The sequence below is a fragment of the Onychomys torridus genome, chromosome 7 (genome assembly GCF_903995425.1).
Source record: "Onychomys torridus chromosome 7, mOncTor1.1, whole genome shotgun sequence".
Lineage (NCBI taxonomy): Eukaryota > Metazoa > Chordata > Mammalia > Rodentia > Cricetidae > Onychomys > Onychomys torridus.
Window position 1 is genome coordinate 95,387,845 of NC_050449.1, and position 23,420 is coordinate 95,411,264.

Sequence of the window (23,420 nt, forward strand, 5' to 3'; positions counted from 1 at the left end):
GCTGTATGGCCATCCTGCAAGTCTCAGTGGAGTTACTCATAGCAAAACCATTCACAACAATGTATCAGACAGCCGCTATTTTAGGGGGACAAAAAAGATGAAGGCTTAAAAGAAAAAACCAAACATCTCCCTCTAGCTCTTTGAACTTACCAAGTCTGTCCTGGCATTCTAGAAACTGAGATAACTACCAGTGTAGACAGATTGACATACTACAAATAATATACATAACTGATGAGCATCCAACAGGTAACAGAGGGCAACTATACATACCACAATCTTTCTGCTCGTTCCTCCTGTTTTCTTAATTTTTAAAGGAAAAAGGCGAAGGAGCTGGCTATGTCCCAAGAAGACGTATCCTAAATTCAGTGTCTACTTACTTTTTGCTGAAGTCATTAGTTTTTTAGAAGTTCCTACCACTATACTAAAAAGGCATGTCTGTAGTTGCAAAGACATAACTTTCACAGGGGGCATTCCAGTGCAGTGAGATTCTTTCCAAAGTCAAACTGAGCCCCTTAGCCAAAGTGCTCAAGCTGCCATGGAGACAGACAAAGCAGACAGAAGTAGAGCCGAAAAACCAATGGCAGAAGCAGAAAGAAATAGGGAAGCAGACAGACAGAGGGCAGAGGTGTGAGGTGCGGTGAAGAGCAAGGTCAGGAGAGTGAAGACAGTGTGGAAGAAGGGTGACGTGGAGAATCTGAGCCCCAGATGCTTAAGAGGCTGAGCCATAGTAGAGCAAGATGGGCTTAGCACACAAAGGTTAGCAGAGACGATCCAAGAGAGACAATGGTACCGACCATCAGAAGGTTCATGGCAGTAGGTCAAAGTCAATCAAAACCCATCTGTTAGATAGCTGAAGCCTACCTGGATTATCTCTGACTGTTCAGCGAGAGCCTTCCTCTGTGCTTCCAGAGAAGACACCTGCTGCTGATAGACCAAACGCTGCTTCTCCCAGTCCAGAGATTTCTGTCGGAATTCCTGAGGAGGCAATTAAGGTACTTAACATCTAAGTGCTTCCTGGACTGTGAGGACTTCTCACTTTGCTTTCCCAACCCCCCACCCTCCCTGGGTCCAGCTGCACCCTTCTCCTCAGCAGGAGCTCCATTACTCACTTAGCTGACTGCGCTGCAGAGGAATACTGAATTTTGCTCTCTGGATGTCTGTCTTTCTAAATTTAACACCCTAATGGTGAAGAGGAAACAGACCCACAGCAGTGGGCTCAGGAACTTCTTCACAGGTCTGCTGCCACCTAAGGGTTTTATCATTTTGTATAATTTTTCAGAAAAATGATCCTAAAATATTTCCCTTGCCATCTAAATTCCTGACATCCAAACCCAGAATTGAAGAGATTCAAACAGACTTCCAAATCAGTAACTCAGTAACCCAATTCTTACTTCAAATTCTGCTAAAACAATATTTTTGATAGCCAAAGTTTTATTATTTCACAGACGAATTGTAAAACCTTGAATAACATGGAAAATATGCACCACATTCTAACAGGTATTTATAACCCAGAGCCAAATAGTTCAAAAGTCGTGGTTAATAACAGCAATTCGAAATTATATTTAATGAAATGAGCCCGACATTTCTGACAATCAGCAAACCAAAGGAAAAGATCCTCAATCTTCCCATCTGTCCTCCAGAAATCTTCAGCTTTAGATTGCTCCTTAGACTGTTTTCAGTCAGCTTTCTGACAGTCCAGTCTGTCAATCTGTCTGTATGGCATTCCATCATATGTGCCAGCACTGATTTAGGAACGTTTTTAATAAAAATAAACCAAAACTGGCCCCACTGGAGGGTGATAGACATGGCATGCACACTAAATGAATGAGTAAATAAGAATATTAATTGAAATCAAACAGGACATAAACTTTTGAAGGAATTCAAGGAGAAAGCAAACAACCACCTGAATGAAATAAAGTCAATACAGAATATGAAAGAGAAATTCAATAGAGACAGAAACACTGAAAAAATGTAAATGAAAATCTCATTGAATTAAATAAAAACTCAGTAGAAAGTCTCTCTAATAAATTAAATTGAAGACAGAGTTTTGGGGCCTGAAAACAAAGCAGATGAATTAGTGCATTGGAACAATAACAAAGATAATAAAGTTGGGGCTGGAGAAATGGCTCAGTGGTTAACAACATTGGCTCCTCTTCCACAGGACCCAGGTTCAATTCCCGGTACCCACATGGCAGCTCACAACTGTCTGAAACTCTAGTTCCAAGAATGTAACACCCTTACACAGACATGAATGCAAACAAACACCAATGCACATAAAATAAAATTAAATTAAATCTTTAAAAAAAGATAATAAGAAAGTGCTGTGGATATCACTCTGTATAAATAAAATGCTGATTGGCCAATAGCCAGGCAGGAAGGATAGGGGTAGGCGGGACAAGGAAGAGGAGAAGGCTGGGAACAGGAAGGCTGGGAGGAGACACTGCCAGCTGCTGCCATGAGAAGCAACATGTAAAGACACCGGTAAGCCACAAGCCACGTGGCAAAGTATAGACTAACAGAAATGGGTTAATTTAAGAGTAAGAGCTAGACAATGGTAGGCCTGAGCTAATGGCCAAGCAGTTTAAATAATATAAATGTCTGTATGATTATTTTATACGTGGGTTGTGGGACCGCGGGGACTTGGTGGAACCTGGAGAGAAGCTCTCCAACTACAAGTATGAAGGGAAAGTACAAGATCCACAGGACACCATTACAAGACTAAATATAGATGGCTCAGTATGTAAACATGCTTGCCATGCAAGCATATAGGCCAGCACTCAGTAGAAAATCTGGGCATGGCAGTCCACGTTTGAAATTCTAGTGCTAAGGAGGTATCAATAGAAGGTTCCCTAGGCTTATAGGTCAGCCAGTCTTGCTGAATCAGGAAGTGCCAGGTTCAGTGAAAGATTCTGTCTCTAAAATAAAGGTATAGAGTAATGGACACTGACTTCTAGCCTACACACACACACACAAACACACTCACACACACTCACACACACTCACATACATGCACTCACATGCATGCATGCTCATACACATGTGAGCACATACATAAACAAAGATCAAATCTGTGACTCATTGGCATAGAGTGAGAAGTTCTAGATAAAGGTGCAGAAAATACATTACCATCATAGGTTAAAATTTCCCAAATATAGGGACAGAGCCATCAGGACACAAAAAACATTTAGAATGTCAAGACCAGAGAAGAACCTTTCTACATCATATTATAGTTAAGACACTAAACAAACAAAACAAAGAATACCAAAGTTGCAAGAAAGAGGTACAAATACATACATAGAGGTAAAACCATCAGAATAAAGGATTTCTCAACAAAAACTCTAAAAGCCAAGAAAGCAGGGAACAATGTAATTCAAGCTGTAAAAGACAATACTGCCAACCCAGATTATTAGAACCACTGCAACTATTTGTGCTAGCTGATTTCTATTAATTTGACACCAACTAGACATATGTGAGAAGAGGGAATCTCAACTGAGGAGTTGCCTCCATCAGACTGGCCTGTAGACATGTCTGCAGGGCACTTTTTTGATTAGTGACTTGCAGGAGCTGCCATCCTTGGGCAGATGGGTCTGGGCTGTGTGAGAAAGGCGCTTGAGCAAGTCCAGGAGGCAAACCAGAAGACAGCATTCTTCCACTGTCTCCATTTCAGTTTCTCCTGCAGCTTCCCCTGTTGACAGACTATAAGCTGTAAGCTGAAATAAACCTTTTTCTCCCCAAGTTTGGTCATAGTGTTTTACCACAGCAACAGAATGTTACTAAGACACTATTCTTTAGAACTGAATGAAGGAGAAAGAAAAATTGTCCTTGATAAACACAAACTGAAGGAATTCTTGGCCTCATTGTAGTAATACTGAAGTAATCTACACACTGAAGAGAAAGCTCAGCATCCATGATATGACAGGGAAGAACTAACTCCAGGGAACATGAGGATTAGGAAAGTACCGAAACAACAAAATGACAGACATGAACAACGCCTTTCATTAATATCTCTGAATAGTAGTGCTTTCAATTCGCCAACCACGAGACACGGACTAGAGCTAGGGAGGTGGCCCAGGAGGTAAGACTGCTTGCTGAGAAAGCAAGAGTCCCTGAGTTCAAATCCCCAGCACCCATGTAAAAGGTTGAGCATGGCTGTGTACCTGTAACTCCAGTGTTTGGAGGAGGAGACAGCAGGATTCCAGGAGCTTGCTTAGCTAGTCACCCCAGCCAAGATGGCAAGCTTCCAGTTTACTGGGAGACCTTGTCTCAAAACAAACTGGAAAATGACAGAGGAAGACAGGCAATTTCTCCCTCTAGCCTCCACATGTACTCCACATGTATGGGCACAACTCACTCGCACTTGCTCTCGCTCTCTCTCTCCCCACAGACTAGTTGATTGGATTAAAAAATAGGTGTTGGTGGCGCACACACCTTTAATCTCAGCACTCAGGAAGCAGAGGCAGGTGGATCTCTGTGAATTCCAAGCCAGTCTGATCTACAATGAGTTCCAGGATAGCCAAGGCTATTACAGAGAGAAACCCTGTCTCAAAAACCAAAAAAAAAAAAAAAAGGATCCATCTATTTTTATTGCCCACAAGGAAACACCTTACTAGCAAACACAAACATTGCCTTAGAAGTAAAAGATAAATCATTCACTATGACCAATTATACATCATTACAAGGATATAAGGATGAGTCAACACACACAAATATAATGTATCATATTAAAAGATGCAAGGACAGAAATCACATGATCCTCTTAATTGATGGAGAAAAGACTTTTGATAGAACCCAATAGCCCTTTGTTATAAAAGCCTTGAAAAAACTAACAGTAAAGAACTATAGCTCAATATAATAAAGGACACATATGGCAAGCCTATAGCCAACATATTAAATGGGGAGAAGCTCAAAGCACTGCCACTAAAATGAGGAATGATAGACAAAGACATAGACTTTCTCCACCATTATTCAACAGTCTTTGGAGCCTTAGAGCAAAAAGCTAAAGGAAAGAAAAGGGATATAAATAAAGGAAGAAATCAAATGATCCTTTCTTTAGACACAATGATCCTGGACTCTAATCCCACCACCAGACAGCTTCAGGAACTAATAAACACCTTCAGAAAAGGAGCAAGATATAAGGCCCCCACACAAAACTCAGTAGCTTTTCTATAACCAATAATGGACACCCTGACAAAGAACTCAAGAGTAATCTCATTCACAACAGCTTTAAAAATACTGCAGAAATAAATAAATACACATATGTACACACCTACACATACTGTGGAATAATACAACCAAGGAAGTAAGTAATCTCTTCAATGAAAACTTTAAAACACCAAAGGAGGAAATGGAAAAAGACACCAGAGGAAGGGCAGGCCTGCCATGCATATGGAAATGGTTATATTATTGAAAGCATCTCATAAAGACAAGAACTGAGGAATGCCAATAGGACTAAGTGAATAAAATGATCAGAATAGCTACAGAAAAAGGATGCTAAGAAACACCAGAGTGTGACATGTGTGGTACACTATGTCTGTGGAGGAAAACCTCGAAGATTATGATGAGAGCAATGTTAAAGAGGGTAATAATGAGCTGGGAGTGGAATCTCAGAGCCAGTGAAGTAACCTGGACCAGAGGATAACTCCTGAAGCTCTGTGCTCGTGGTTGGTAGTGTAGGTTGAGGATAAGGATGTGAAGGGCTGGGAGGAAAAGGAGGCAGTGAAGCAGGCTGGAGGGGAAGCAGTATTTGTATGGTCCTCTGATTCTAAGTTCTAAATCTATAAAAATATTAAAATACAGAAGGACACTAAATATAAAAATTACATATCCAGAGAGTAAAGTATACTGGCATTTGTGTGTGACAGAAAATTTTTAAGTAGTCATACAAAGTTGCTGAACAGTGTTTCTCAAGTTGGGTAAAGTGCAGATTCCTAGATCCCATGTCTACTTCTAGATCAGACTCTCTGAGGTCCCAAAGCACCCCAGGTGACTGTTACAATGCACTGCAGAACTCAAACAGAAGAGAGGGAACTCACTGCCTCCTGTCAGTAATCATGGAGTTATAGAGCAAATACAAATTCAGCAGAGGGAGGCAAATCCTTTGTAACATCAGCTCTATCTACATTGGAACTGAAACTAAACCTCCTGATGTGCAGAGTACTCTCTGCAAGAAAAAGCCAAGAATTCCCCACATTCACTAACACATACTCAGGCATGGAGACACAGGATGCTGCTACTAACTTATGGTCACTGTTCTCAGAATGAGAGGTACTGAATACTAGGATCTTCTCCAGGATACAGTCCCAAGCATGTTGGCTACCCCTGCTCCCTGTACCCTAAATGCTAATTTCATGCTCCATCATTTTAACAATAACAACAAATAAAACAAACCTCCATACATTTCCAAGTGCCCTGTAGGGTAGAACTACCCTCTTGAGAATTATTGATGGCTTAGAACCCCATCTGCCACAGGCGAGCAAGTGTTGATGGGCTGTACTGTGGATCACCCGCCCACCACTGAGTAGCTCAGTGGCAGTGCCTTCCCCTAGAAGGCAGGAACTGGCTTCAGGAAACAGCTCCACTGGAAACACCATTTTCCTACGCATCAGCTGACAGTGGCAACTGGGACTATTGCTGTGAACATACCTCTATTTTTCCAGTTAACCTTTCAATCTCAGACCGATCCTCCCGCAGACTTTTTTTAGTTCCTTTAAATTCTTTTAGTTGCTTTTTCTGCAGCTTTTCATAGCTTCTCTTCAGTCTGCCTAACTGTAAAAACAGTTATTTATTACTTAAAATTTAAGAATTAGTAAATTGCGGTGGTCAGAAAAACTGGGATTATAAAGCAAAAGCAGTGCTAAATTTTCCTTCTTGAAAATAGACTGGCAGCATGTTAGACCTGCAAAGCAAAACAGAAACCCCAAAATTGTAGGGCTGGGATATACAGCTCAGTTGGTGGAGTGCTGACCTAGTAAGCACTGGGCCCTGGGCTGAATCCCAAGTACCACATGAACAGAGTGTGGTAGTAAATGCAATGATCACACAATTAAGTGGAGGCAGGAAAATCAAAGGTCAAGGTCATCTTCAAATACATGAAGAATCTGAGGCCAGCCTGAGATACCTTATCTCAAAGTACATCCCTGCTTGTATGTGTAAGTATGAGAAATAAATGCTAATAATGACATTTCCAGGCCAAAAAAAAAGAAAACAAAAAAAAGTTAGTTTTATTACAATTGCCATGCATTCATAGACCCCATGATCCACTCCATATAAGAGAGGAAGCAGTAACTGTTCCCCTCTAGGCCAGTGGTTCTCAAGACATACTCCTAAGGGCATGGATGCACAGTAAACAGGAGACTGACTTCAACGAAAGCAGTTTTCCCCAAAGTTAAAAAGTACATTGAATACTATAATACAATTCTCCTCATTTTAAAGATTTTTAATTTCTAACTATGTGTGTTTGTCTCTACATGGGTATGTAAGTGCATGCAGGTACAAGATGCCCATGAAGATCAGAAGATGGTATCAGATCCCTCAAGCCAGAGTTATAGGTGGTTGTTAGCTGAACTGGGGTCCTCTGCAAAAACAGTACACTCTTAACTGCTGAGCTATCTCTTGCCTCCCAATTTTCTTGCTTAAAATAAAGAAAAAAGTTTTAAAACATTCCTTTATTTGTGGGAGGTGGCATGTTGGGGAGGGGAGGTGTGTGTATACTACAGCCCACCCAGTGGAGGTCAGAGGACAGCTTGCAGGAGCTGGTTCTCTCCTTCCACCATGTAGGTTCAGGAATCGAATTCATGCCATCGGGCTCAGTGACAAGTGCCTCTACCCAGTGAGCCTTCTCACAGCACTTGCTTCTTAATGCCAAAATATTTCTAAGCCCCTTGTTTCTTCCAATGTTTAAAAATCAGCAACTGAATTAATTTAGAAATTAAAATATTAGGTTTTCTGGTCTCAAGATTTCAGTATTCTACAAATAGAGCTCTTTTCCCTTAGGTGCTCAGCCAACTGCTGGTTTAGGTAATCGCAACCATATTCTTTGCCTAGATTCAAGGTCAGAAAGATAGATTACTTCCCACGGAGTATCACACAGGCTGTGCACTTCCCACCATATGAAGCAGAAAGCAGTTCTCAACACAACAGTGAGGGTTACAGAGAAAGCGAGCACATGTCCCATTACAGAACGAAAGCCTCACTTCCTCCTGCAGCTTCTTCAACTCCTGCTTGTACTCCACGGCCATTTGTTGCTTGGTTTTTTCATGTTCCTCTATCTGCTGATGCAACATTCCAACCTAAAAGCAGAAAAGGTAATACAGTTCAATATTAGCATTGAAATGATATCCCTGAGACACAAAAACAGAAAATAATCCTTGTACTTACTTGCAAACTAGCGTTCTCAGTGTATCTACATGGTTAGCCTTCTTCCCAGGCAGGCAAAAAAATGGCTGAGTCAATAATCTACCTAACAGCTAAAAACATGACCAGTTCTTCTACAATTTAAAGTTAGTTCAGAACTCACACTCTCTGATTTATTCTCCCCAACCCTCTTTGTTAAAATAAATAATAAATCCTCATAAAAATAGCAGATAGAAAATTTAAATTTTTTGATAACCAAAAATATTTCATTTTTAGAAACCTATAAAACTTGAACAATAATCTCTGCATATGAAGTACAAGTTAGTAATCTTTGAGACAGGCTGGAAGACAATAGTGGCTCCTACTTATTTCATAATTCCTCTGACCACCCAGGGTAAGGAAGTGAATCCTAATCCATTCTTCAATGATTTGGTCCCAGTGACAACAATCTCATATCTAGTCCTCAACTCTAAGTAAATATCCAGCAGTATCTTCCTGACAACCAGTTAGAATTTAACCAGTACATGGAAACAGAAAGGAAGACACGTAGTCTCGTGTGTGTGTGTGTGTGTGTGTGTGTGTGTGTGTGTGTGTGTGTGTTGTGTGTATGTGTGTGTGTTCATGTGTCTGTAGGTGTGCATGCATATATATATGAACATGCCTATGGAGATCAGAGGTAAATGTTGGGTGTCTTCCTCAATAATTTTCCACCTTATTTTTTGAGGCAGGGTCTTTCATTGAACTTAGAGCTCATCTGTCCAGCTAGACTGGCTGGTCAGCAAGCCCTAGGGACCCTCCTGTCTCTGTCCCTCCAGTGCTGATTACAGATGTATGCAGTCATACCTAGAGTAGACATGGTGCCGGGGATTAAACTCAGGTCCTCATGCTTGTATGGCAAACAATTTACCCACTTACTGAATCATCTTCCCAACTTTTTCTGATCTCTTAAAACAGATATTTAAATGACTGATTTTCAGCCTTCCTATAGTAACATATCTGGAGACATAGATAGATAAAATGCTCTTTAGGCACCATGTGAGATGCATCCTGTGTTGTTTTTCTGTTTATTTTGGTTCTGTGCTGGGGATTGATCTTAGGGCCTCTGCATATATAAGTACACATTCTGAGCCAGCAGTGGTGGTACACATCTTTAATCCCAGCACTTGAGAAGCAGAGGTAGGTGGGTCTCTGTGAGTTCAAGGCCAGCCTGGTCTACAGAGTGAGTTCCAGGACAGGCTCCAAAGATATACAGAGAAACCCTATCTCGGAAAACCAAACAAACAAACAAACATACAAAAAAAGTACACACTCTGTGACTATACCATTAATCCAATCCCACAAATATTGATCCATAGGCCACTGAACCCAGGCCTTTGCGTGTATAAGCACACACTCTGCCACTGTCCATTCACCTAACCACAAATGTGACCCATAGGAAGTTCATTATCATTCATTATCAAAGCATACTCTAATTTTCACTGTGATTTCTTCATGACTTAAAGGTATTGGGGGCTGAAGAGCTAGCGCAGCAATTAAGAGCACTGGCTGCTCTTACAGAGGACTGGGGTTCAGTTCCCAGCATCCACTCAGTGATTCATAATCGTCTGCAATTCCAGTCCCAGGGGATCCAATGCCCTCCTCTGAGCTCCATGGGTACCAGGCACACACATGGTGAACACAGATATATGCAGGGATAACATTCATATTCATAAATAAAATAAACAAATCTAAAAATAATGGCCCTTTACAAGTGTACTGTTTTTTCCAAGTACTTTAAAGGTCTTTTAGAAGTATATTACTTAATTTCCAAGTACTTGAAAAGTTGTCTTTTATTGTGTTGAGTTTTAGCTTAAAACTACTGTGTTACAAAAATACATAATTTAATCTGTGCAGCTGCTTGACAGCAATAAAATACATCAGTCACTTAAAAAGAACATATTTAAGATTAATTAGATCAAGCTGATTTTAATCAACTCTCTACCTTAACTGCCTTTCCATGTACTTGTTCTATTAGTAGCCAGAGAGCTGTGTTAAGACTTCTACAGTTTCCATGAATATAATTTCTTGTGTTTGCTTTGTACACTTCAAGGCTGTTATTAACTACTTACAGTTGGATTATTAGAGTCCCCGAGTAGAAGTCAGAGGATAAACTGTGGGAGTTGGTCCTCTCCCTCCACTCTGTGGGTCCTGGGATTGAACTCAGGTCTTTAGGCTTGGCAGCAACATCCTTACCTGCTAAGCCATCTCGCTAGCCCAAGTTACATCCATGTTCTTTTCAGTCTTTTTGTGGCACAATATTTCCAAATTCTTACCTTTAAATTTTGGTGTATATTTTTAAAATTTATTTCCTCTAAATTCTTTGGATTTAACAAGCTCTCTTCCTAATCCCTTAAATAAATCACCACCTATCTTCTTCTGACATACTCTTATGGCAATAAATTGTCCTCTCCAACACTATCTGCATCCTGCAAAACTGATTACAGTTCTATTTTGAAATTCAAACTATTTTTATTTCTAGTATGACTTCTCCCAGTCATTCAGAACTTTACTTCTTAATTTCCAAATACCCAGATTTTTAAGGGTTATCATTTTCTAACTTGTCTCTGCTATGTAAGAGAACTAATCTATGATTTCAAGCCTTTGTTTATGGCAAAATTTACTTCATAGCCCAATACAGAGTCAATTTTGGTAATCATTCAGTTTGTACTAGAAAAGAAATGCACGCTCTGCAGTTCTCTTGTGTTGTGTTCTATACTTATAAACTGGGTCAAGTTTGCTGATCACGCTGTTCAAATCTGTATCTTTATGAATGTCCTCCATCAGTTACTAAGAAAAATGTGTTAAAGCTCCCAAACATGACTGTGGCTTCATTGTTTCCTACTGACTGCCCCGGTATCTTTTGCATACATATAAGGAAGGTTAAAACTATCTTACTGTATTATTGTGTCCTATTTTGAGTTTTCCTAAAAGTACAATCTGAGATGTGGATTTCTAGATAGGTAACTGGAGTGACCTTGGAAAGCACAGTGAGAGGACAGGAAGGAAGAGCCATACAGGGTCTATTCCTGGACAGGTGACCACAGTAAGCAGCCCAAGTTGTTACTGGGAACCCACTAAGGAAGCAGACAGATGTGTTTCAGAACTGTCTCTGTGAACAATGGGAAGCTGCTGACCTTTCTCACCCTCACCCTGCTGAGGTTTGTCCTAGAAAAGTCAACTACCCCACAGTTCCAGATTTAGGGTGAGCAGTTTCCTGAGGTCCTGAGAGGAGCAAGGGCAGTAGAATGCTGATAACAAAGAGCCATATTTAATGGCTAAGAATGAAATCGGAGGGAAGGAACGTGGTACAGAATGCAGACAGTGTCGTGATAATTGCATGTCCTAAGACTGTTACTCCCTCATGATGAAGCATTGCTCCTCCCTTCTGCTTCAAGCACGCTTTTTCTAGGAGGAATACAGTTATAGCATCTTTCCCTTCGAGTGTCTGGGTGGCAGGCATTTTTATTTCACCTTTTACTTTCAACCTTCATGTGCTTTTACAATCATTAAAAATTGTGGTTCATTATTTTCACCTCGTTGGCTAATTTTGGTCTTTTAATTGAGTCAGTGGCTGTATTTACAATTGATAGACTTACCTGGATTTAAGTTTACTGTCTTATGTGCTATGTATACTTAATAAGTCCTGAACCTTTTTTCCTTACTGCTTGCCCTCTTGAACTGACTCCTTTCTCATCCTTCTACGAACCTGGAGGACATTCTCAATTAATATATACTTTAAGGTTCTCTCAGACTGACACGGGGATCAATGGCATAACAAGTCTAATGTCAGTTGATTACCTTTCCAATTCCCTGGTAATCCTGAGACTAAACCTGTAATTAAATTCCACTCATCTCCAAACCGACTTAACTGTACACACAATACTAAATGTATGATAAGCTACTACATCTGACCACTATTCACTTAGATTTTCTTCCTGGAGCTCTGGCCAACTATCTAGATCTCTCATTAATATCTAAATGATGTTCTTTTTTAAAGTTATTTATTTCATTTATTGTGTGCATATGCATGCCATGGTGTATGTGAGGAACTCAGTGGAAAGCTTGCAGAAGTCAGCAAGCACCTTACCACTGAGCTATCCCCAACCCTCAGTGGTCACTTTAAATATCACTTATTTCTATCAAGGTGGTCTCAGTATTCCCAGCAATACTGGCATAGGGGTCATGTCCCCACTTTGTACTTGATGGAGCCAGGCTGAAGTTTCTTGTCCAAAAACATTCAGCTGAAAAACACAGAAACATGGGCTGGAGAGATGGCTCAGAGGTTAAGAGCACTGGCTGTTCTTCCAAAGGTCCTAAGTTCAATTCCCAGCAAACACATGGTGGCTTACAACCATCAATAATGAGATCTGGTGCCCTCTTCTGGCCTACAGGCATATTGTATACATAATAAATAAGTCTTTAAAAAAAAAAAAAAAAAAAAACAGAAAAAGAAAAGAAAAGGAAAAACACAGAAACAGGGCTCTAAATTCTCACTTGTTCCACTAGGTCAACTTGTCCCACTGGGAGTTAGAGACAACAGTGTCAGAAACTCCATCAAAATCAACCCTATCTCAACTCTCCAAAGAGAAATACATTAGCCAGCAAAGTGACTCTTAACACTGGTTCTCCTCCAAGCATGCTCTGCAAGCAGCTGGTGCTGGCCAAACCCAGCAGCTCAGCATGAGATAAGGAGCCTACCACAGGGTATAAATCAGCCATCCATGAAACTCAAGCTTAGTGTAAATGACATTCACACACAATAAAACATTCTCACCAAAGATGCAGTGCACAGATTCATATTCTGCCACAAGCTTTCCTGTCCTTTGAGGAGCACAACTTCTGCCTATACCTCTCAGACAGAATACAAAAACTTAAAGAACTATTTTCTAGTTGTTACAACATGTGAGATTATCAACACATTAGAAATAAGTGGATTTGTGTGTGTGTGTGTGTGTGTGTGTGTGTGTGTGTGTGTGTGTGTTCTCATATGTGTGGGTGCACACACAAAACCTGCTAGAGCACACCATGTGGAACCCCAAGGTTGACATCAGGAGTCTTCCCCAACTGCCCTCTACTTTACCAGTGAAGAAGGATCTCTCGGTTGAACCAGAGTTTGCCATACAGCTTAGTCTAGCTAGCCAGCTTGCTCCAATGACCCCATCTCTGCCTTCCAAGAGCTAGAAGGGCCACCATGCCCACCTGGGATTTAAGTGGGTTCAGGGGATCTTTACTCTGGTCTTCGTGCTTGGACACCAAATCATTACCCTAGCCCTAGAAGTAAGTGTGTTCATGAAACAAGATTTCACAGACTCTATGGACTAGAGTCCCATTATTGATATTTGACAGAAGTACATAACGTCTAGAAACTCAATCAAGGAAACAGCAAATCAACTAGACATCTGCAAGTCTAGATTTCCTAGATCTCCTATGCCAAACTCGAGATCTTAAAATCCTTACTTTCTCTTTGAAGCAATTATGTAACAGTAATAATGCCCGTGGTATGGAGACTAAGGCAGAAGATTAAGTTCAAACAGCCTCACAGTAGAGATACAGTCTCACAATCACAAATGTGAGTTTCTTTGGTAGATTTTAACAAAATAAACAACTTAGAAATCAACATACACTGTGGTTTTCTGAACCAAGAAACCACTGTCACTTCATTGACTGAGCATAACTGCTCCGTCTTGACCCAGGAGAAGTGAAGAAGCCACAGTAGTTCCCAGGAAAGGAGCATGGGTCTACTCAAATTGTTTCATTTGTTTGTCTGTTTATTCTTATATGTGTACGGGTGTTTTACCTGCATATATCTGTGCACCACATGCATGCCCACACTAGCCCATGAATGCCTGAAGAAGGTGTCAGATCTCCTGGGACTGGAATTACAGACAGCTGTTAGCCACCATATGAGTGCTAGGAATTGAACCTGGGTCCTCTGAAAGAGCAGCCAGTGCTCTTAACCACTGACCTATTTCTCCAGTCCCACCAAACTGCTGGGGGAGGAGGGTTGTTGTTACTTTTGTTAATCCAGTGTGGCTGTCATTTGTTGTGTTTTCTCATCACCTTCCCTATCTATGTGTAAACTGTGTTCTTAAAAACAATCTACCTAAGCTTTAGAATAAACTCTAGATTGGCAAATACAATTTGAAGAACTCTAAATTTGATAGACCTGGTATTACTTAAGTGATATTGACTGTAAGTGCAAATGGCCAACCACTAGGAGATATTTTTTAATTCTTTGAAAATGTCATACTTGTATACAGTATCCAAAGTCACAATTTCATGTTGCCAGTCTTGGCAGTATACAGGGCACAGCAGCCAAGGCAAATCCCACGTAGGCAAGTCTGGCCGAATGAGCATGAGGTTTGGGGTTAGCATCTACCTACAGCTCTTGTCCTTCCCAGACTAATTCGTATAGAACTTGGAGACAAGGCTTCCACCTGCAATGCTCCTGCTTCCCTTCCAGTATTCAGTGTCCTTCCTCCATTGTACCAGCTAAGTTAGGAGCAATAAATCAGGAAATATTCTTAAACTTCCCCCAACACTTCCAATATTAGTGGGTAATAGGACTGCAAATGTATTTTGTTTTCCGTCTGCTCCCTTAGTTGTCTTTTGCTTTTGGTTTTGGTTTTTCAAGACAGAATTTCTCTGTATAGTCCTGGCTGGCCTCGAATTCTGTAAACCAGGATGGCCTTGAACTCCCAGAGATCTGCCTGTCTCTGCCTCCAAGTGCTGGAATTAGAGGTGTGCACCACCACTGTCTGGTAGTTCTCCCTGAGTTTTTAAACAAAGGTCCGTCTGAAATGGGCTTTCTTAACTTAGCTCACAGTGCTGGAGATCCTGGCCAGGACTTGCACATGCTAAGCACACTCCAACACTGAGCTGCTTCCCCAGCCTAGATGTGTTTGATTCTAACAAAAGAGGACTCAATTCTTGGTTTGGTTTTGTATTTTGGGGGGCTTGGGGGGTAATGCTGGGAACTGAACCTAAGGCTTCAAGCATACTAAGTAAGCACTCTACGGCTAAACTATACCCCCAGTCCTCAACTTTGTTTTTTACCTAACCTTACAAATGAAGACAAAACCAACCCCTATTAAACTCGGTGATGTTAATACAGACATGTAATATGATGAAAGTTATGCAGACACTCTGTAACCCTTCTTCCACTTTCTTTGTGTGCTAGGTTACAGAGGTAACCGCCACTCAACTTCATTACATGAGCTCTGGGGATGCCAACTCAGAGCCTTAGGCTTACACAGTAAACACTTAACAAAGCCATATCCCCAGTCTCCTCTGACATTCTCTTACATAAGGTGTGTATTATATATAGTGTCCAAAGTAAAATGGTCCCTGAAATAAATATTATTATCATTACACTTTCATAATATTTTCTCCTAAAGGAAAGAATAAATATTATAATAAACACCAAAAAGAAAAAGAAACTAATGTGGTAAACAAATGCTTTCTTTTAACAAACACTTAAGAAACATGTTTAGTACAAAAGACCCAAATATCAAGAGTGAGTCAAGGGTACTGGGGCATGGGGTTGCTCCAGCTGTATCACAGTCAGGCCTGATCAGGGCTCGAACCCTGCATAATTTAAAAACCAGAGGTGACAGTGGCAGGAAGGGGGAGCAGCCATTTACCTCTTTGTGCTTCATGTCCAGCTGACTCCTCAGAGTCTTCAGCTCTCGGTCACGGATGTCCAAACAAGTCTCCAGGGCGTGCGTCTGCCCCTCCCACTCAGATTTCTTATGAGCCACCATTATATCGATCTGTTTCATGAGCTCTTGCAGTTCTGCTTCACAGGATGTTAAAAATCCCCTACAAACACCGACAGACCAAACATTACTATGCCTGAGTGCCTTCTCATCTTTCACAGATAAAATATCACAGACTGGGGCTAGCTGAAGAACCGGAACTCTACGGAGGCAAAGAGCAGGACGTCTGCGCCTTTGCTCTTCATGCCGTGATAGCCTATGTATGGCTGCTTACTCCATGGAATATTTTGCTCTGCTCTAAGGAGTAACCTAAAGCTAAAGACACTTGGTGAAACACAGATGGATGTTTTACATCTGGCTCTCCAAGTGAGACTTCCGCTACTACTAACCAAGTCTTGTGGAATATTTTAGGGATGCTTTTAGAGAAATCAGGCAAGCCTAGGTCATATCTCTTTCAGCCAAAATGAATGGCCTTGGCAGCAAATGGGCTATTTTGCAGGAAAAAGATACTATTTAAAAAAAAAAAAAAAAAAAAAAAAAAGCTATTTCAAGAAATTCATCCTTGAGCAAGATCTATTGCAACTATTTCTTCTGTTACTGGGAACACACTGCAGCCTACATCACTGCTCTCAACTACTGGTGCCTTCTGAGCTGCAGGAGAAAACTCAGGCTAGGATAGAAGCAAGAGTACACCCTGGTACTGCTAAGCCAAATGATGTGGGGAAGGATGCTGTCCACAAGTGTGCGGTGGCTCAGGTTGGTATCTGCTCAGCAGAACCAGATGAGCTTTGAAACTGCACGGAGCAGCTCACAGTCAAAGGCAAACTTACCCACTATGCCCCCGATTTTGTATCCCTTCCAACAAAGCCTCCATCGCCAGATCCCCTTTGTTTTGGCAACTGGGGGGAGAAAAAAAGAAAAGGAGAGGTGAAGAGAGAGAAAAGTCACTGTTCTGAACCCCAACATTTCAACCTAATGTGAGTGAAAGCTAAGAGTCGCAGTGAGAAAACACAGAGCAGCATAAGATGGCTGTACAAGGAAGGAATATCATTTAAGAAATGCTAGTATCAAACACATTCTAAAAGAAAACAAAACTCTAATTGCTTATGACAATACCCTGCAAAATCAATGAAACATCTCATTATTCTAGGCCTTTTTATTTATTGTGGAATTTAACTTTATTTTTCAGACAGGGTCTCATTATGTAGTCCTGGCTGGCCTGGAACCAGCTGTACTATGTAGTCCAGACTGGCCTTGAACTCAGAGGGTCCACCTGCTTCTACCACCTGAGTAGCACCACCACGCCTGGTTGGTGTTTCTCTCTTTTGTTGTTTTTGTTGTAAGATTTATTTTTTAACTACATGTGTTTATGCATGGGTGTGTACACATGTGTTCAAGTGCCCACAAAAGCCAGAGGCATTGGAGCCAGCAGATCTGGGGGCTAGGATCCAAACTCTGGTCGTCTTCAGAACAGTGCATACTCTTAACTACTGAGCCGGTCCTCTAGCCCCTCTGAGCCTCCTTCTTGAAGAATGTAAGGGCAGAAAGGGACATTTACACAAACCTCTTGACAGAGTGAGAGAAGTCAACTGGGACACTGAAGGAAAACAGGTTTTCACTCACACAGCATAAGGGGTTTTGTTTGTTTGTTTTTAAGCATATGTTTCTCGCTTTTCAAAACTAGAGCCATTATAATGAGGTCAAACTCCCTGGTCAGAAGTTGGAGAGACAGACCAGTAGTCAAGAGCACTTGCCACTCTTGCAGAAGACTTGGGTTCAGTTCTCAAAACCTACATGGCTACTCACAGCTGTAGTTCCACTTCCAGGGACTCCAACACCCTCTTCTGGCCTCCGCAGGCACCAGGCATGCACATGATGAATATACATGCAGGCAAAACACCCATACTCATAAAACAAAATGAGGAAGTCTTTTAAAAAAAATTAAGCTCCCAAGTCAGCCACAGACCCCACTGACTCTAAAACAGAAAACTAACTGCATCATCCTCTGTCCCCTGAAACATAAGTACAAGGTCAACAGCACTTCGCAATTCCTTGTCTTTGACACATCCCCCCATTCTTCACCCCAAATTACATAGGATTTGAAAATAAAGGTTTTGCACTCTCCTCCTCCTTTCTAGACCACTGGCCTCTTGAGGACAGAAACCCAATGTGACTCATCTTTACAGCGGAGAGCTGAGACCAGTATTTCAACGTGGCAGTGCTGCATGCCTTGGGCTGACCTCATCTCCCCTTCCCCCATCGTGCAAACCGTTACAGCCGAAGGACTGCCAAGAAGGACAAAGGGAGGAGACAGAAAAGACAAATTCACACAAAGGAAAAGAAAGACCCTTAAATTCAGAAGCGTCGTGAGTTGTGTGGCAAGTTTCTCTTCTTCATAAATCCTCAAAGCGTTGCTTGGCAAACCACCTTTCCTTCCTTAGAAAGCATCCTATGGGGCAGGAGAGAAAGCTTCCTGGTCAAGAGCACTTGTAGTTCTTGCAGAGGACCCAGGTTTGATTCCCAGCACCCACATGGTGACTCCTAACTATCCATAACTTTAGTTTCAGGGGATCACCAAGCATGTGTGTGGTGCACAGATAAACATGCAAGCAAAAAGCTTATACACAGAAAATAAATTTTAAGAAAGAAAACTGTCCGCTTTCCTTAAGCTTTCAAAGTTTCAACCCTGAATTAGCCAAAGGCTAAGGTGTAAAGATTCAGTGCCTCTGTCCTAATGCTTTACCCAAAATTGTATTTCTCTGAGAAGTAGATTACTTTATTCAACAAATTCAGTGTTGTACAAACTGCTCTCTAGATAATAATAAAAGGCATGCTCCTTCCCAAGGAATACCCCAGTGTGGGACTGAAAAAGAAACAAAAATGTTCGCCGTCCCCTGGCAATGAATGTAGGACAGAGACACACAGAAGACTCCCGAGACAGAGATGAGATGAGAAGACTGGAGAAGCACGGCTGTGTGCTGTATCCGCACCTAGTTCTATACGTCCTAACAAGGACTGCGGGCTTTTCATGCACAATGTGGCAGAGGGCTCCTGCCTCTAGCGAGTGTTCTGATATATTTCACCATGACCCAAAGGAAAACCCTAAAGGAAAGGACCCTACATTCAACTCCACTTTCTTCCAAACCACAGTGACAGTCAAATTACAACACCACACAGGCCTGCCTTTGCTCTGCCCCAGAACTGGGAGGCAGTAGAGTTCACTAAACCCTAAACAGAGGTCCATAAAGCAGTTCTGCTCTGCAACTGACCAGCTAGGTGTTGTCAGACTTTGGTTTTTTCATCTGTAAAATGAAGGTATGAACAGTAACTACCAAAGTCTTAATTTCATCTTTATAATTATTTCTCAAAATTATTCCTACTGGGGCTGGAGAGATGACTCAGGGGTTAAGAGCACTGACTGCTCTTCCAAGGGACCTGGGTTCAATTCCTAGCACCCACATGGCAGCTCACAACTGTCTGTAACTCCAGTTCCAGGGGACCCAACACCCATGACCAAACAGCAATGCACATAAAACATAAAGAGAAAAAAAAAAAAAAAAAAAAGACAGGTGCTCTCACTTTGAGAAACACGCTTAGAGGGTGAGATGATTTGACTATGTAAAGCTACAGATTATATTCCTGAAGTTCAAATCCAGGCAGTGTGACTCTCTGGTCCAAGCAATGTGCCATCTTTTATATTGATCTGCCTTCTTAGGCTTAACAGGATTTTCTCAGTGGGAAACAGAATAAAACTGAAGCATAAGGCCTATTGGCCACTAGGTGGCAGAAGCACTGTGATAAAGCTGTTCCGATTAAGGAGAGCCACCCGCTCAAATTGAATCCTAGGGCTGAGACAAAGAAATTCCAGTTTAGAACAGGCCCAGAAGACCAGCAACACACCCTGGAAAAAAGCCTGCGAATGTGAGGTGTGATTCTTCAGCAACACCCTCTGAACCAGTTTCCATAATCCAGGATCAGATAAACATGGAGGATTCAGATTTCCTGTGGACATTTGGCTGTCTTCAGTTTCTCCCAGCCACATGATTCTGTCCCTAACTAACATGGCCTTCCTTCACTTCACACAAGTTACTTGTTTCCTCTTTGATGGTGCTATGTGACACAAGACTGTGTAGCAGAGTAGTCTGTGTTCCTAATAGTCAATACAGATTTCATAGAAACTGTCTGATGGTCTGCCACCCCTCACCACTAACGTCAAACACTAGCATGGGCTGCACAGCCAGCCAACAACAGGCAGAACTCGGTATTCTCAACAGCCTTTGGGCCAAAGGCTGAAAGGAGAAGTATGGGCTCAGGACCCAACAAGACCAAGTTCTCAGCACAAAGGAGATTAATTTGCCCCAAAGGGACAAAGGGTAGGGAATAAGAAACAGACAGGAGACAGAGGATAAGGGAGAAGGGAACAAAGGAGAGGGGGAGGAATATTTGTCCCAGAGGACAAAGTACTGCCTCTGGATAGAGAGGAGACAGACATGGCCCATAGGCAAATGGTGGTTTATAAAGGTAAAAGGGGAAACCCTGTGTTAGAATGTGGTGTTTAATTTTAATTGGGCATGTTAATTAGGTGAGCCATAGGGGGCTTTTGATTGTTAGACTTCAATACTTTGACAGCTGGACATTAGTAGTCAGTCTCAAGAGGAGGAAGTGGCCAAAAGAGGGAATAGACCTTGCTGTCTTTAGGAATGTAATCTAATGGTTTTTAGCAAGGCAGAGAGAATGAGAGAGTAGGGCAAGGCCTGCCAGAGCCACATATGGGCTAGTGTCCTTTCAAAGGCCATTTTCAGTCACTCAAATCTGGACCTGAATGATTAAAGGGGATGCAGGTTTTTATCGAGTCCAGGGAGCAGGAAACACACGCTTTAAGTGTTGGGGGAGAAAGAACAAAAATAGGAGGCCTGATTATGCCAAATCTTTTAAGTTCATTAGCATATTGGGGCTTAAGGGACAGAAGGCACCATAGGCCTCTAGTTTTTTAAGGGGAAATATCCAACGACCAAAGATCACACTATAAAATGGAACACAAAAAGGAAAAACTATGAGTAAACGTGTAAATGTGTGACACTCAAGAGAAGGAGCATGCCTAATTTTAAGCCACCTTAAAGGAGAGGGTGCACAGTCACTCTGCCTGCCTTGGGATTCCTATCATTACAAGGTTCTATGGCTGTGACAGAGTCACTACACTAATAAGCTGGAGCGCTTCCAAAGAACAATCAACACTGTTCCTTGTTTTTAAAAAAAAAAAAAAAAACAAAAACAAAAAAAAAACAACACCCTTTAAAAGTTGGGGGGTTGTAAACTAGAGAAATTTGAAATTTTTCAAAATAACGATGAAAGTTTTAAAAGGCTGTCCAAACTGTGACTAAAATCAGAAAGAAAAATTACAAAGACTAAGAAATATGACTACTTAAACTTTTAAATGAAAAAATGCCACAACAGAGGCAGGAGGATTTCTATGATCAAAGCCAGCCTGGTTTACAGATTGAATTCCAAGGATAGCCAAGGATACACAGAGAAACCCTGTCTTGAAAAAAACAGAACAGCCGAGCAGTGGTGGCGCAAAACTAACAGGAAGCTATCAAAACTATGCGTCTTAGGCAGGCGGTGGTGGCGCACTCATTTAATCCCAGCACTCGGGAGGCAGAGCCAGGCAGATCTCTGTGGGTTCGAGGCCAGCCTGGTCTCCAAAGCGAGTTCCAGGAAAGGCACAAAGCTACACAGAGAAACCCTGTCTCAAAAAACCAAAAAACAAACAAACAAACAAACAAAAAAACAAAACAAAACTATGGGTCTCGAAGGGTTCCAGTGGGCTAAGAACAAAACAATTTGGTGTATCAAAAAATTGCAGTTTAAACACATTAAAGTCTCTTGGTTGGTTTTTAAAGGTAATGCCCTCAGGTTATCTATGGAGGTTGCTAGGCCACAGATTTAAACATATTAAAGTCTATATGTTGCTAAGCCACAGACTTAAACATATTAAAGTCTATCTATTGGTTTTAAAGCTAAAGCCTTCAGGTTACCTTTGAAGGTTGCTAGGCCACCAATTCATTGCTGTAGTCTGAAAGAAAGGAACAGAGTTAAGCATTTTTCTTGCCATTCCTGTACCAACTGTATTTCGGGTAGTCAGTGGTGGAAGGCAAGTTCTTTGTAAGAGTGTCAGCTAAGCAAGCACTTCAGACATGACAAAACCAGAAAGCACCATGCTGTGGCTGTCATGCAGTAAGAGACCCAGGCACTGTCAGCCAGGAAAAGATCTCCCTAGTAACTAAAAGACCCTTGAGCAATTTCATGGTGGTCAAGTGAGCTGACAGAGCAGGAACCACTACACACCTCAACTGTAACATCCCAAATGAGATGACTCAGACATTACATGTCTCCCTGATAACGAACACAACAGATAATTTTCAGAATATAAAACCTACACCTATGGCATCTTTCCGGCACCTCCCATCAAAAGAACAAAACAAAACAAACAAACAAACAAACGAACGAACGAAAATGTTGAATCTAACACTTCTGATCATTGCATTTCACAGAGCTTTCTGTAATTATAGAAACGCTTGCTTGCTTTGTTTGTGCAGGGTCTCTGTGCAGCTTTGCGCCTTTCCTGGACCTCTCTCTATTGCCTGCATTACTCAAGCACTGGCCACTAGGCAACCTGTGGCTGCTGGGTGTTTCAAATGTGGCTAATCCAACCGGGGAACCAAACTTCTATTTCATTTACAATAGCATGGCCATCCAATGACTACCACACAGGACAGTGTAATTCAAGGCTTAGCCAGTGGAGGGGAGGCCATAGAGGAAGTAGAGGCACGTATTCAAAAATACACACAACCAGCTAAATTTTAAAAGGTAAAGAGAAAAGGGAGGTAAGAAACGGTTGGTTAGAGGATTTAAATGCCTAGCAATCATATGCAGCAGACAGTTCTCTGCAGAATTTTGGTTCAAACAAGGTATTACAAGCACATATGGGGTAGTTGAAGAAACCTGATCCCACTGGATATTGACACTGTATTTTTTATAAATCTGTACTGATATAAAAATAGTACTGTGGTTTTATAAAAGCAAATCTAGCCCTTGGCATGGAAAGCACCTTAGTCATGACAGTGAGGGGTTGGGAACATATTAGCTATGACAGTGTGGACTAATGCTGTCACCGTCAGCTCCTGTACAGTACTTGAGGGCAGGAAGTTAGGCTAAAAGGTCCTCTACAACCCCACAGGAGGAAGCAACATTGGCATAATTAACAACATCTATACCGTCGTTAAAACTTGTGTTGTTTTGCTTTTTCAAGAT

The 23,420-nt window shown here is 41.5% G+C and overlaps 1 protein-coding gene across 9 annotated transcripts in view; it reads right to left on the reverse strand.

Annotated features, from left to right (window-relative positions):
- Positions 1-23,420, reverse strand: part of Cep63 (centrosomal protein 63) — a 44,862-nt gene that overhangs the window by 19,987 nt on the left and 1,455 nt on the right. For 6 of the 9 annotated variants that reach the window (XM_036192769.1, XM_036192773.1, XM_036192767.1 and 3 more), the window contains exons 2-7: positions 22,145-22,182; positions 16,940-17,008; positions 16,035-16,212; positions 8,193-8,288; positions 6,643-6,765; positions 862-975 (exon numbers count right to left, since the gene is read on the reverse strand). In XM_036192769.1, the coding sequence (XP_036048662.1) occupies positions 862-975; positions 6,643-6,765; positions 8,193-8,288; positions 16,035-16,212; positions 16,940-17,008; positions 22,145-22,182 (618 nt within the window). Of the gene's footprint in view, positions 1-861; positions 976-6,642; positions 6,766-8,192; positions 8,289-16,034; positions 16,213-16,939; positions 17,009-17,903; positions 17,985-22,144; positions 22,183-23,420 lie in introns of those variants that run through there. The other 3 variants (XM_036192768.1, XM_036192771.1, XM_036192772.1) reach the window with 3 other exon arrangements.